Source organism: Cyprinodon tularosa, unplaced genomic scaffold (genome assembly GCF_016077235.1).
Source record: "Cyprinodon tularosa strain WSP-4 unplaced genomic scaffold, ASM1607723v1 ctg784, whole genome shotgun sequence".
NCBI classification, from domain to species: domain Eukaryota; kingdom Metazoa; phylum Chordata; class Actinopteri; order Cyprinodontiformes; family Cyprinodontidae; genus Cyprinodon; species Cyprinodon tularosa.
In genome coordinates this window covers 283,128-297,081 of record NW_024039545.1, presented here as the reverse complement: position 1 = coordinate 297,081, position 13,954 = coordinate 283,128, and the positions used below count along the sequence as shown (strand labels likewise).

The following is a 13,954-nucleotide window of genomic DNA, read 5'->3' as shown; positions in this document are numbered from 1 at the left end:
GCAGGACCTCTGCAGGACCTCTATAGGGTCTCTGCGGGGTCTCTGCAGGGTCTCTGCGGGGTCTCTGCAGGATCTCTGCAGGAATTCTGCAGGACCTCTGCAGGGTCTCTGCAGGATCTCTGCAGGGTCTCTGCGTGGTCTCTGCAGGGTCTCTGCAGGACCTCTGCAGGACCTCTATAGGGTCTCTGCGGGGTCTCTGCAGGATCTCTGCAGGAATTCTGCAGGACCTCTATAGGACCTCTGCAGGATCTCTGCAGGGTCTATGCGGGGTCTCTGCAGGGTCTCTGCAGGATCTCTGCAGGTTCTCTGCAACCATCAGCTGTTTTATAAGAATCTCTGATTTCTCTTGTGTTACAGCATTAAAAAACCTTCAGTCAAGGCGTCTGCTGGCCGTGGTCCTGACCAAGCCTCCAGCCAGCGCTCATCATTCCTGAACTGCTGCTGGCCGGCTCGGTATGGAAACAGTAAACTGGTTTTATCTCCCAGTGCCATGCTACAGGCCTGCTGGTTCTAACTGTGGTAACTAACTGGTTCTAACTAACACTGTACCTCATATACTGCTAATCAGGACAACTATGGAAAACTCTGTCAAATGTAAGCATTGAATATCTATGTTTGACTCTTCAGCGATTTAGTTTTGGTTTGTTTGAGTCCATTGATTTCTTCTCCAGGACTTAATTTCTTCTTTATGCTAAACTTCTAAGCAGACAAGGTCAAAATACCTAAAAAGCTACATCATGTCTCTTTCTTCACACCTGAGCTCAGGTGTCTCTCCATAGCTTCCATCCTTCAGGTGTGGGCTGAACCAACAGGAAGTCTCATGTCAGTCCCATCTCTAATGGCTCCCTGCTGTGAACGGTGGAGAGTTCAAACCCTTAGCGCTAATCTTTGGAGCCCTAAATGACCCGGCTGTTCTGTTTGTCTTTTGGATCTTTTCAGTGGCGCTCCAGGAATGGATCCTGCAGAATCTGAATGTGTGGTTGAATCTAAAACAGCATCTAAGACCAGCGCTCCTGTCGGCGAAAAGTGAGTAAAAACTGCTCATGTTCTCCAAAAGGTCCAAGTCCTACAGAACTTTAGAATCGTTGTTATTGACTGAGAAAACAAGAAGCAAATTTCTCTGCACCATGTAGAACATCTGAAAGTAGTTGAAAGGGAACCGCAGAGAAGTGAAGGAAGCCTTTAACACAGAAAAGCTGCTGGGAAGTCTGGGAATTAGCAAAGCTGTCGTCCATCATGAGGTTAGAAATGATTGTTCAATATGTGGGCCTGCCCCCACCTCCCCCCGCCTGCTGACCCAAAGAAAAACAAACCAAGGCAGGCCATTAAAGGAAGACAGGGTAGGGTGGAGTAGGTTGTGTAAGCCAATCTGGTTGAATCGCCTCTATAATTTACTATATGAAAGTTGTGAACTGGAGCTTTAGAAATGAACTGAACTCAATGAACATTTCCTGATGTCTCTACAGTCCTATCAAGAAAAAAAAGAAGCTTCCTAAGGAACAGGAGGAGTGCTGGAGCTCCATGTGTCCCCCGGGGGACAAGGACGCCGTAAGTTTCTGTCCACCATGTCCACCTCAGTGGCAGGTTAAGGTGCACAGGTGAATGTAATGGGACTTTATCCCAGCTAGTTTATCTATCCCTGTAAGAATGGAAACCACAGACGCAGCCTTCTGATCTTCAGCTCATGTTTAGGTCGACATGCGGAGCGACGTGAGGAGGTGATGCTCCCCGTGAGACTCCTTCACCTTTCAGTCACACCGTCCTACACATGTTCAAAGATTAACTGAAGAATTTAATCTGTTTTCAAATCATTAAAGAATAACAACCCTAAACAAGCGGCCCTGTGGAACCGGGGGCGGCCCCGTCTGTACAGAGTTAGATTCCACCAGCTTCAGCCAGACTGTCTGACCTTGGGCTCCAAATAAATCACTGAAACAGAACCTGTCTGACTGCATGAAGTAGGCTTAAAGATCTCTAAAGGCAGAAACTAGAGAACCTCAGGTTCTGATGAACCTCGGACATCCATCAGTCTAGAGAGGGTCTCAGAACCATGTTGGACTCCAGGAGGTCCTCAATGACTCATCCAGGAGGTTCTAGAAGAGCATCTAGAGCTCTACAGGCCTCACTGCTCCAGGTAAGGTCACGTTCCAACAGTCACAAAGAGACTTGTTCCAGGACCACTGCTGACCCAAATGAAACATAAAGACCCGGCGCACATTCTCAGGAAAGCGCTACACTCAGACATGGTGGTGGCGGTGTGATGGTCTGGGTCTGCTTCAGGACTCTCTGTGATTGATGGAGCCATGACTTCTGCCCTCTTGTGGAAGATCCTGAAGGAGAAGATCCAAACATCAAGGAGGGACCCCAGTTGGGTTCTGCAGCAGAACCACCTTCACATCTCAGGTCCACCTCTGAATAACTCAAGAACATGTCTTGGGGTGGCCTAGTCAAAGTCTGACCTTGGAACTGTCTGAGTAGCTGCAGAATGACCTAACAGGTCCTTCCAGCTGGAAAACTCCAGAGTAACTCTGAAAGAAATCTGATCTGGAACCATGCTAAAGATTTGGTGCCAGGAATGAGGAACCGTACAAGTTAGAATAGAATAGAATAGAATAGAATAGAATAGAATAGAATAGAATAGAATAGAATAGAATAGAATAGAATAGAATAGAAATACATAATGACATAATGAGAAACTCATAGATCAGACCCTAACCTAACAGTCCAGGTGAAAGGTTGATAAGCTCAGAACTTAGGACCCAATATCCAAGGCAGGACAAACACTAATGGCTTAAAAGGCATTTATTTGAAACACTGAAGCAGAGCTGAGGATCTGCAGCTGTAAAGGGGGGAGGGGGGGGTCCAGGCGACGAACTGCCAACGAGACGCGGCGGACGCCACCTAGAGTGAACCAGATGCAGCTGCCCCGGTGAACGGGCAGGAATCCGAGCCAGGTCAGGGAAACAGTGCAGAATAGGAAGGTTCAGGGATCCAGGAGTCCGTAGCCCGGTCAGGGGTTCCGATCAGGACAGGAACTGGCAGATCCAGGGATAAAAGAGTCCAAAAGACAGTTCAGATGTTCAGATGGGAACAAGCAAGCACAGTAGTTGAGAGGCAGAACTCCCATTGACATGAACTCTGGCATCAAAGTAAAATGCAGCAACATTATCTCCAAGTCAGAAACACAAACTCTAAAGCAATGATCTGTCCCTGATAGCTGAGCTGTAGATAAAGCAGCAGGAGCAGAAGATGAGAGGAGTGATAATTGGTGACCCGAAGGGATGATGAGACGTTATCAATTAACATGTTGAAGTTCACAGAAAGACTCCAGAACCAGTGAAACACTGGATTGGCCAGTGAAACAGGCGGGTCTGCATGCCGGATGTTTCTCTGGATGTTTTCCTAATTACTCTTCTTCTCACTGTGAAAGGAAACCAAGCTTTGGCTGAAGCAGTCATTGGAAGGTCTGAGCAACAAGGAGCTGAAATTATTCCACCGCTGCCTGCGGACCGCAGACAAGTCCAAGGATGGCTTCAAACCCATCAAGAAGATCCGTCTGGAGGGGGCAGACACACTGGACACAGTGGACCTGATGCTACAGATGTACCCTAAAAAGATCAGACCAGTCACTGAGACCATTCTGGAGAAAATCAACAAAAACAAAGGAAATGTAATTACCGGTACTTTGTTTGCATGAAAAGCTTCTAATCAATCCCCTGAAATCTAAGATGAGCCCAAATCTGCCTGTTCCCCTTATAAATTGTTTGTCCAATCCAGGACGCCCATAACTGGCTGCTGGACACTTTGGACAATCTGGACGACAGGGAGCTACAGTTCTTTCACTGGTTCCTCCAAACGGCGGACGAGTCGGAGGACAAGTTCCCCCCAATCAAAAAGAAGGAGCTGAAGGATGCAGACCGGCTGGACACAGCAGACCTGATGGTGCAGGTCTACGCCACCAACACCAAAGAGGTCACAAAGACCATCCTGAAGAAGATTAAGAGCAACAAAGGTCTGTTGGCTGAAGGGAAGGAAAACCCAACTCTGCTCCGCTTCTATGCTGAGCTCTAAAACTATTTCCCCCAACAGGCAAAGCCATACCAGAGGCTGAGGAGCAGATGAAACCACCATCCCCAGCTGCTGCAGAAGGTAAGAGTTCCTCTGGCACCTCCTCTACACCGCCAGTGCTCCAAATGTTCTCCTCATTTGAATCTGAACCCAGATGAAGATTTTTGAGGCTCAGATTGGCTGAAGAGATAAAACCAGGAAGATCCATGAACCTAGAAGCTATCCGAACTCCAGATACCAGTCTGGGATATAATCATCAGCTTTTATGCTGCCATAAAGGGCCTGTTGGTTTCTATGTCGCAGATCTAGATCTCTGTAGACCTATAGAGAACCTTCTACATGTTCTCTGGTTTCTTCCCATTGGCTGATAGCTCAGTGTTGGTCTTTAACTCCATCCTGTAGAGAAGGAGCTGGCCGTGGTGCTGGGTGAGTTTGTGAAGAAAGCCCCAAAGGAAACCCTGAGCCAGCTCTCCGAGGCGTTGGTAGCTGACGGCGTGCTGAAGTCCTCTGAGAAGGAAAAGATACTTGGGAAGAACCACACCACAGTCAACAGAGCGAGCGGCCTCGCCGACACAGTGATGGAGAAAGGAGCCGGCGCCTGCAAGAAGATGATTCATCACCTTCAAACTATTGACGCTCCACTCTCGTCCAAGCTGGGATTAACCGCCGGTCTGTTTGCTCAGCAAGGTGAGTTTTAGCCTAACCCAGCTGGCGCTTTGCAGAGTTTAAGCAATATCCTTTCATGTTTTCACTAAGCCCCAGTTTAACAACCAGGTATTGAAAACTTGTCCTGATCGGACTAATTACGTGTGTTCTCCATCATCCTCCAGATGGCAGCTCATCAGAACCCAAACAGGAAGCAGCGACTGAGGGAGGAATTAATGGTCTTAAACGTCTTCTTAAAAGCGGTGTCAAGGGATCCTCTGCTAATCTAAAGTAAGATTTAGGATTATAAAACAAATGTCAAAGAGCAGCCTTTGAATTGTGAAGCAATGTGGGACTTTGTCATGAGTGTCGACCGTAAAGCTGAAGTCTGGTAACAGCGTCTGCTGTGAGGACTGGAGCCAGGCCGAAGGAGGAATAAATCTAAAATGAGCTTTCCATACACAGAGAAAGGTTAAAACGGTTTCTCCCTCTGATATGGACTGACTCACAGCCGAATATTGATCCAGATTATTATAGGAATCCTTCTTACATATTACCGTTCACTACTAACCATCACTTCTCTCCATCTCTCCATGTGGCGTTACGACCTAAAGAGCTGAAGAGAGCAAAGAGGAAAGCTGGCGCCAGATCTGCCCAGAGGGCGACAGTGATGCAGTAAGTTCTACCAGGTGGAGCCGCTAAACTCAGGCTTTACTTCACAGATTAGGCTGATTGGAGAAAACTGGTTTTGTTGAAGTTTTTAGGTAAAATGTTTCTTGATAAACCAAATGTAATAAATTTAGGCTCATTAACCCAAACTTTCCCGTGAGCTCTGGCCAAGCTGCTCAGGTGGTTCACCTTCCTGCTCAGTGACCCTACAAGACGTCTTACAGTATTTTTTTAAGAATGCAGATCTATAGATTGCAATGCTCTGAACTTCCATAGAAATGCGTTTTTTGCACCATATTTTTTCTCCCACTCTGTTTACATTTGATCAGTGTCATGAAAGCTGAACAAAACGAAATGTCATGTTGTTTACACTCCGCCCTGCTCCGCTGTGGGAGGGTTACAGCTCTAAGCACACCAGTGAAGCCGGTCCCACTGGGTTCTGGCCTCTGTTCTGGTCTAATGTCCATAGTCCATGTCATGTCAAGCTCATCCTGTTCTGTCTTCTTCATTCTGTGTCCCACCTTTGATTGATTACACTTAGATCTTCCTTCTTTGTTCTCCAATGTTTGGCTATCCTTTTTGTTTTATTTAATCAACATATTTTAGTGATTTACTTTATTCCCTTTTTGTTTGTGTTTCTTTAATACCAATTGTAGTGGGAAAAAAGTATTCAACTAGTCACCCCAGTTAAATAAGGAAGGAAAGGGGTGAAGAAGGGAAGAATGCTAAAACAGAAAAACAGCAAAGCTAAACTAATAAGGATCCATATAGATGCTGTTTATTTTTCCATCTGGAACAGTCCATGTGGAATTTGGGTTGGTGATTGAGAGCAGAATAAATAAACAACCAAATAAAATACAAAATTATGACTAAACTAGTAAAGTAAATAAATAGGCGAATAAAATGGCCTTATAAAGGAAAATGATCTATTAAGGTAATTCTTAGCAGCAGAGGACAGAAACGACTGCTAGACTTCTGGATTAAGTTTGAACACCTCAGCCTGACTGTCTGATGAGCGTTTGGGAAAAACCAGCTTTGTTGATGTTTGTTGATGGTTCAGCTTCTTGCTCCACTGGTTTGGTGTTTCTTCTCCTCATCAAACTCTGGTTTCTGGTTCTTTGATTCTGCTTCGCCTTGGAAACATCGTTCTTGAAATCGGATTGAAAGCCCATTTTTCTTCTTCCACACATCATGTCTGGTGGAAGCAGCAGAAGGCTGTGCTGCAGCGTCTCCCCTTGTTTACAGCGCTGCAGGTCCTCCTCCTGCAGGTCCTCCTCCTGCAGGTCCTCCTCCTGCAGGTCCTCCTCCTGCAGGTCCTCCCTCCCTCCTCTGCTGAATCTTAATTTTCTGACACCACTGCAAAGTATTTTTCTTTTTTTTAATGTTCTGAATATGAATTGCCCTGCCATGTCCTGCTCTACCCTTCCCTGCCTTGCCTTGACTGATTGACTTTATTGAGCTCACAGTGGAGCAATCCATCATGTTGCCTTGCCTTGATTGATTGACTTTATTGAGCTCACAGTGGAGCAATCCATCATGTTGCCTTGCCTTGATTGATTGACTTTATTGACCTCACAGTGGAGCAATCCATCATGTTGCCTTGCCTTGATTGATTGACTTTATTGACCTCACAGTGGAGCAATCCATCATGTTGCCTTGCCTTGCTTGATTGACTTTATTGAGCTCACAGTAGAGCAATCCATCATGTTGCCTTGCCTTGATTGATTAACTTTATTGAACTCACAGTAGAGCAATCCATCATGTTGCCTTGCCTTGATTGATTGACTTTATTGACCTCACAGTAGAGCAATCCATCATGTTGCCTTGCCTTGCCACCATCACCCATATCTAGAAGTTCCATGGGATCTTGGCACCTCCATCAGTCCCTCTCTAATGGACCAGACACTCTGTGGTGTTGCTCCTGTGCTGACTGCCTGTCCCTGCCTTGCCCTGATGAGGACCTCTGTTGTGTCCTTCAGTCCAGCGTGCTTCAGCTATTGGAAGGATTTCTCGGCATGTTGACCTGTTGGTGGTGTCAACATGCCAATGGGGGGGTGAGGGGTCATTGATGATGTCACGGGCTCGGGACACGCAGCGCTGGGATGAAATGTCTTTAATGGAGGGAAGAGGAGCCCCCATGATCCTCTCTGCTGTTCTCACCTTCTTCCAGTCTGAGGCGCTGCAGCCTCCACACCATGGGGGGAGGCCCTTAAAGTTTGAGGTGGATCTCTAACTGTGAGCTGAAATATCTTGGTTCTGCTGATGCTTGTCTGCTGTTGGGAGGTCTATATATCCGGTCTGTGAGCTGGATGATGGCCGATGAGGGGGATTACTGGGACCCCTACTGGAGCTGTGGCCCCACAACCTGATCAGAGGAAAATAGCTATTTTACTGGGGGATCAGTTTAATTAAGTTCTGTGAGAAATTATTTCCAATTATTTACTTTTAACTTAATTTTAGAAATCAATTGTAAAACCACAATAAGGGAAAATGTGTCCAATGGAAGAAATCTACTCAGTTTTCAGTTTCTCAAATTTCTTCCATTTGCTGCTATAACATCTGTCCACTGAGCCCACATGCATCCAACTGTCCCCTTGTTTTGTTCTATCAAAAGGACTTAAAACAATGGCTCAAAGATTTTCTAGAGGATCTGGACAGCAGAGAGATGAAGTACTTCCACTGGTACCTGCACACTGCAGACAAGTCCAAGGATGGCTTCAAACCCATCAAGAAGTCTCGCCTGGAGCACGCAGACAGACTGGACACGGTGGACCTGATGGTTCAGATGTACACAACAAACGCCAGAGAAGTAGCAGAGAAGATATTCAAGAAGATCAGTAAATATAAAGGACATGTAAATATCCTATTTCTTTATCTATTATGTATAATTTGATGTAAACTTCTCAATGACCTCCCCTGGCTATGGAACACCAAGCTAACACTGTTTATGGAGCTAAAATCTGCTAAAGTCCCCAATTCATCCATTGATCTTATTATAACAATGATTTTTTTTTTACCTTTGTAGAACTTTAAAGATTGGCTTCTGGACATTTTTGAAGAGATAGATGACAGGGAGCTCAAGTACTTCCACTGGTTCCTGCAAACCGCGGACAGTTCCAAGGACGGCTTCAAGCCCATCAAAAAGTCTCGCCTGGAAGTTGCAGACAGACTGGACACGGTGGAACTGATGGGCCAGATGTACGGCTCCAAAGCCAAGGAGGTGACAAAGAAGATCCTAGCAAAGATAGAGATCAATAAAGGTGAGTCCCAGATTCAACAACTGCTCCCAGTCTCAGAGTCCCTCCCTGGTGGCAGAATCACCCAGATGAATTCTTCCCAACAGACAACATCATCCCTGAAGCTGAAGAACCGGATACATCGCTGTCTACAGCCGCTGCAGAAGGTAGGAGCCTAAAGTCCATTCTGCTTCACGTCTCCACAAACCAGCAGAGATGCTCCCTAGTCCCATTAGCAAGCAGTCCAAACTGGTTCTGTCCCAAAAGTGGTTCTGTCCCATTAGCAAGCAGTCCAAACAGGTTCTGTCCCATAAGCAAGCAGTCCAAACTGGTTCTGTCCCATTAGCAAGCGGTCCAAACTGGTTCTGTCCCAAAAGTGGTTCTGTCCCATTAGCAAACAGTCCACACTGGTTCTGTCCCATTAGCAAGCAGTCCAAACAGGTTCTGTTCCATTAGCAAGCGGTCCACACTGGTTCTGTCCCATTAGCAAGCAGTCCAAACTGGTTCTGTCCCAAAAGTGGTTCTGTCCCATTAGCAAGCGGTCCACACTGGTTCTGTCCCATTAGCAAGCAGTCCAAACAGGTTCTGTCCCATTAGCAAGCGGTCCACACTGGTTCTGTCCCATTAGCAAGCGGTCCACACTGGTTCTGTCCCATTAGCAAGCAGTCCAAACAGGTTCTGTCCCAAAAGTGGTTCTGTCCCATTAGCAAGCGGTCCACACTGGTTCTGTCCCATTAGCAAGCAGTCCAAACAGGTTCTGTCCCATAAGCAAGCAGTCCAAACTGGTTCTGTCCCATTAGCAAGCGGTCCAAACTGGTTCTGTCCCAAAAGTGGTTCTGTCCCATTAGCAAGCGGTCCACACTGGTTCTGTCCCATTAGCAAGCAGTCCAAACAGGTTCTGTCCCATTAGCAAGCGGTCCACACTGGTTCTGTCCCATTAGCAAGCGTTCCAAAGTTGTTCTGTTCCATTAGCAAGCGATCTAAAGTGGTTCTGTCCCATTAGCAAGCGGTCCAAACTGGTTCTGTCCCATTAGCAAGCGGTCCACACTGGTTCTGTCCCATTAGCAAGCGTTCCAAAGTTGTTCTGTTCCATTAGCAAGCGATCTAAAGTGGTTCTGTCCCATTAGCAAGCGGTCCACACTGGTTCTGTCCCATTAGCAAGCAGTCCAAACAGGTTCTGTCCCATTAGCAAGCGGTCCACACTGGTTCTGTCCCATTAGCAAGCGTTCCAAAGTTGTTCTGTTCCATTAGCAAGCGATCTAAAGTGGTTCTGTCCCATTAGCAAGCGGTCCAAACTGGTTCTGTCCCATTAGCAAGCAGTCCAAAGTGGTTCTGTCCCATTAGCAAACGGTCCAAAACAGGTTCTGTCCCATTAGGAAGTGGTCCAAAGTGGTTCTGTCCCATTAGCAAGCGATCCAAAGCGGTTCTGTCCCATTAGCAAGTGGTCCAAACTGGTTCTGTCCCATTAGCAAGCGGAAGCTCTCATTTGTATCATTCAAACCTGGATGTCAGTGGGAATAACTACTGAGTGAACCCAGGTGGAGCTTCGTTAGGTCAGGTCAGAACCACAAATGACCCATTTGAATCATGTCAGAACCACAGAGGACCAGTTTGGATCATGTCAGAACCACAGATGACCCATTTGGGTCTCTGCAGAACCATTCCATTAGGTAGGCTGCTGGAGCAGATGTCTGGGTTGCATCCTGAAGCATGTTTGGATGCACAGTTGAAGGTCCAGGATTAACGGGTGGGATTTTCCTCTCTTTCTTCTACAGAGAAAGTTCTTAGCAGGATGCTCAGTGATTTTGTAGAGAAAGTACCTAAAGAAACCTTCAACCAACTCATGACGACTCTCATGGCTGCCAACACTCTGAAGTCTACAGAGACGGAGAAAATCCTTCAGAACCACACCAAAGTCAATATGGCCAGCTGCTTTGTGGACATTGTGATGGAGAAAGGAACTGATGCCTCCAAGGAGGTGATCACCCATCTGCAGACCATCAATCCAAAGCTGACCTCGGAGCTCAGCTTACCTTCTCCAGGTGAGTTGCCATGCTCCTGGTGACAGGTCCATCTCACACTCTGCTTCCTCTCTGAATGTTGCAACATCATCAACGTGTCTCTGAACTTTCCTCAGATAACAAGCCCAAGAAGCATCTGTTTGCTGGTATAAGGTCAGTTCCTCCTCAGCCACGCTGCAGATTTAGCTTCCTGAAGGAAGCAGAAACAGGACATTTCCTCCCATGGCTGGTTTCTTCCCATGGGAGCAGCATTGTCCAGGCTGTTCATTTACCTCAGCATTGACTGCCACTAACCTCCATTATCTTCTGATCCAAAGGTTGAAGAGGTTGCTGTCTGAGGAGGGGGAGGAACGCTGGCGCCAGATATGTCCTCCATGGGATAAGGACGCTGTAAGTCCTTCCGGACACCTAGTGTTTGAACGGAGCAGCCCACGCTCTGCCTGCTGAAAGCTCTGCCTCATTAAACGGAGTTTCCTCCTCCAGGAGCTGAAGCACTGGTTAAAGGACTCTCTGGAAAATTTACGCAACAAGGAGGTGAAGTACTTCCGCTGGTACCTGCGGACTGCAGATGAGTCCAAAGACGGCTTTAAGTCCATCAGAAGGTGCCGCCTGAAGCATGCTGACAGGCTGGACCTGCTGGACCTGCTGCTGCAGATGTACCCTGCAAACACCAGGGAGGTGACAGAGAACATACTGGAGAAGATCAGCAACAATATAGCGCAGGTAATCACTTGGCTCCATAAGTATTCACACCCCTGGCAGATCTAGCCTGTTTCTTCTCCGACTTCTCCAGCAGAAGCTTCTGTCCAAACTGAGCCTTTTTCACTTCGTCCTTTGATCCTTTCTCTCATCTGTTTCTGGAAACATTGAAATTCAGGTTGAACCTAAACCTGCACAAGGTTTGGGATGGTCCATCAGGTAAGGTGATGAACAACAGGTGACCTTTATGTGTCTGCTGTGGTTCCAGCACTGGATTCTGGACTTTTTCGAAGAGTTGGGCGACAAAGAGCTGAAATACTGCCAGATGTTACTGCAGAGCACCGACAAGCTAAAGGGCGGCATCAAATCCATCAAAAGGGTTCCAGCAGAGGATGGGGAGAAGGTGGATGCAGCAGATGTGGTAATGAGGATGTACAACTCAGACAGCAGGGAGGAGGTGGAGAAGGTTCTGAATGAGCTGAAGGAGAGCACAGGTTGGTCAGATGGAAGCAGAGCAGAACCAATAAGAAGGCAGGAACTCTGACGCTCTGTCTGCTGGTTTCAGATGCCGCTTTAGCTGAAGACGAGCAGCAGAGCAATCCATCTTCTCCAACGTCTGGAGGAGGTAGGTGTTTGTTCAGGTCTCTACAACATTTCCATCATCTGCCGACTCTCCCTCCTCAGTGGCAGGTAGAAGTTAGGAAGACCAGGTGTGCAGCAGGCAGGCGGGTTTGGTAAGAAGTTCAGGAGCCAAAAACAGCAGGTCCAACGAGGAGACCAGTAGGGAGCCAGGAGCTCCTCCAGGAGGCGCTGGAGGCCCAACAGTAGGAAGTCCTGGAGGACGGCCTGCAGAGTATCAGAGGAACCAGTGGTTTCAGTCACTGTTGCTGGGCGGAGTCTGATAGAGGCGCTTCTGGAGCAGATTAAAGTTTCACAGATCAGGACCCAGTCAGTGGAACCCCAGTTTAAATGACCCAGTCCAAACCTGTGGACACCAGTGGTCCTAGGGGGTCGGTGTCTCTGCCTTCCAGATGAGATCCTCAGCAGAGCTCTGGTGAGGAGCTTCAGCCGTTGGGTCCAGCAGTGGAGGCCCAGGGACACCAAGCCTCTAGGACTCCAGGTCTGAAGCCACTGCCCAGAAGAAAGGATCTAATCTAGTTTGTTTTATCTTCACAGCTGCAGAAAAGGGAGCCAAGAACATGCTCCTGGACTTCATAAAAAAGGTGTCCAGTGAAACCCTGGAGCAGCTCCTGGAGGTCCTGGTAAAAGATAAAGTCTTGACTTCAGCAGACAGGAAATCTATCCTGGAGAAAAACCACACCAGAGTGAACAAGGCCAGCTGCCTGGTGGAGATGGTTTACGAGAGCGGAGCAGAGGACTGCCAGAAGGTGATCCGCCATCTTCAGAGCATTGATCCAGCTCTGTACACGGACCTGAAGATCTCACAACAAGGTGAGGTGGAGCAGACCGCCATCAGCCGCCACTGCCTTCTCTTTCTGACCAACTCTCCTTTGGGTTTTAGCACTGTTCCAACGTCTTCGCTCCAGGCTGAAGGAGGACGGGAAACCAAAGGAGGACGGAAAAGATGAAGAGGACGAGGAGGATTAAGGAGGAGCGGAGGAAGAGAGAGCAAATCAGAAGTAGAGACTGATTACAAACCAACCATCAGTGACATCATCGGTTCCCTCAGCTTCTCTTCTTCAGATCCTGAGGATCACAAACACGTCATTCCTGGACCAATACTGGGTGAAAATCATCCACTAAAGCAGAAACCAATAATAAAGAAGCCGTTTCTCTGCAGGGTGGTCCTAATCTCAGTTAATGCTAGTTAATTTCCACTAATCCCAGTTAATCCCTTATCTCTCTATCTTAGAATAAGCTCTATTATCAGCAGGACTGTACTCAGTTCAGAAACTGGTTCATCTTGTCTTCATTCCTGCTTTAATTTTGTTTACAGTAAAACAAAGTTTATTCCATTTGCAACCCTGTAACCCTGACCCAAACCTAACCTAACCTTAACCCTGTTAACTTCCTGCACTGAGCAGACCCCCCATGGTTTTCTCATTAGTTCAGTGCCTTTCAGTGCTATCTGTGCTGTGGTGGGTTTAGTGTTCAATGCTTTATATTTCATGGTTGATGGTTCTGGCATCAATAAAGTACATTTAACTGGATTTGATCTCATTTAATTATTTACTGTCTCAGAATGACTTACAGCCAAGCCACCTGTAGGGGGTGCTGTTCCTCCCTGCATCTGCAGTCTGTTAGGATTGGAAGACTCTTCCTTAATCGGCCTACAAATGCGTCTTTCTTTTTCTCCGTTTGGAAGGACAGCTCCGCTGTAGCCTCTGTAGCCTTGGGTATCCCATGATGCATTGTCAGTCCAAGCAAGCCGGCTGCTCCCACTGATCTGCAGGAAAAAAGTGAAGCCAACCTCCTCCATCTTGGTACTCCCCACTCCCAAAGAGACACACAGTAAAAATGCCTCCCTGTGCAGCATTTAGCTGCTGAAACCAGCAGTTTTCTGGCTGCAGGAAGATGTTCCACTGGTAATTTCCCAGTCAGTGGATGAACTAGGCAAAGCAAGGCAAGGCAAGGCAATGATTTTTATAGCACTAT

The 13,954-nt window shown here is 47.2% G+C and overlaps 1 protein-coding gene across 1 annotated transcript; it reads left to right on the top strand.

The window, feature by feature from the left end:
• Window positions 1-342: 342 nt before the first annotated feature.
• Window positions 343-13,509, top strand: LOC119773784. The gene is made up of 20 exons (XM_038270919.1): window positions 343-453; window positions 940-1,026; window positions 1,467-1,548; window positions 3,431-3,670; window positions 3,778-4,012; window positions 4,090-4,149; window positions 4,471-4,755; window positions 4,899-5,004; window positions 5,328-5,388; window positions 7,997-8,236; window positions 8,408-8,642; window positions 8,726-8,785; window positions 10,394-10,660; window positions 10,756-10,792; window positions 10,957-11,029; window positions 11,123-11,362; window positions 11,607-11,832; window positions 11,904-11,963; window positions 12,515-12,790; window positions 12,861-13,509. The coding sequence occupies exons 2-20, from the start codon at window positions 953-955 to the stop codon at window positions 12,944-12,946; spliced, it is 2,943 nt and encodes a 980-aa protein (XP_038126847.1). The 5' UTR covers window positions 343-453; window positions 940-952; the 3' UTR covers window positions 12,947-13,509.
• Window positions 13,510-13,954: the final 445 nt, after the last annotated feature.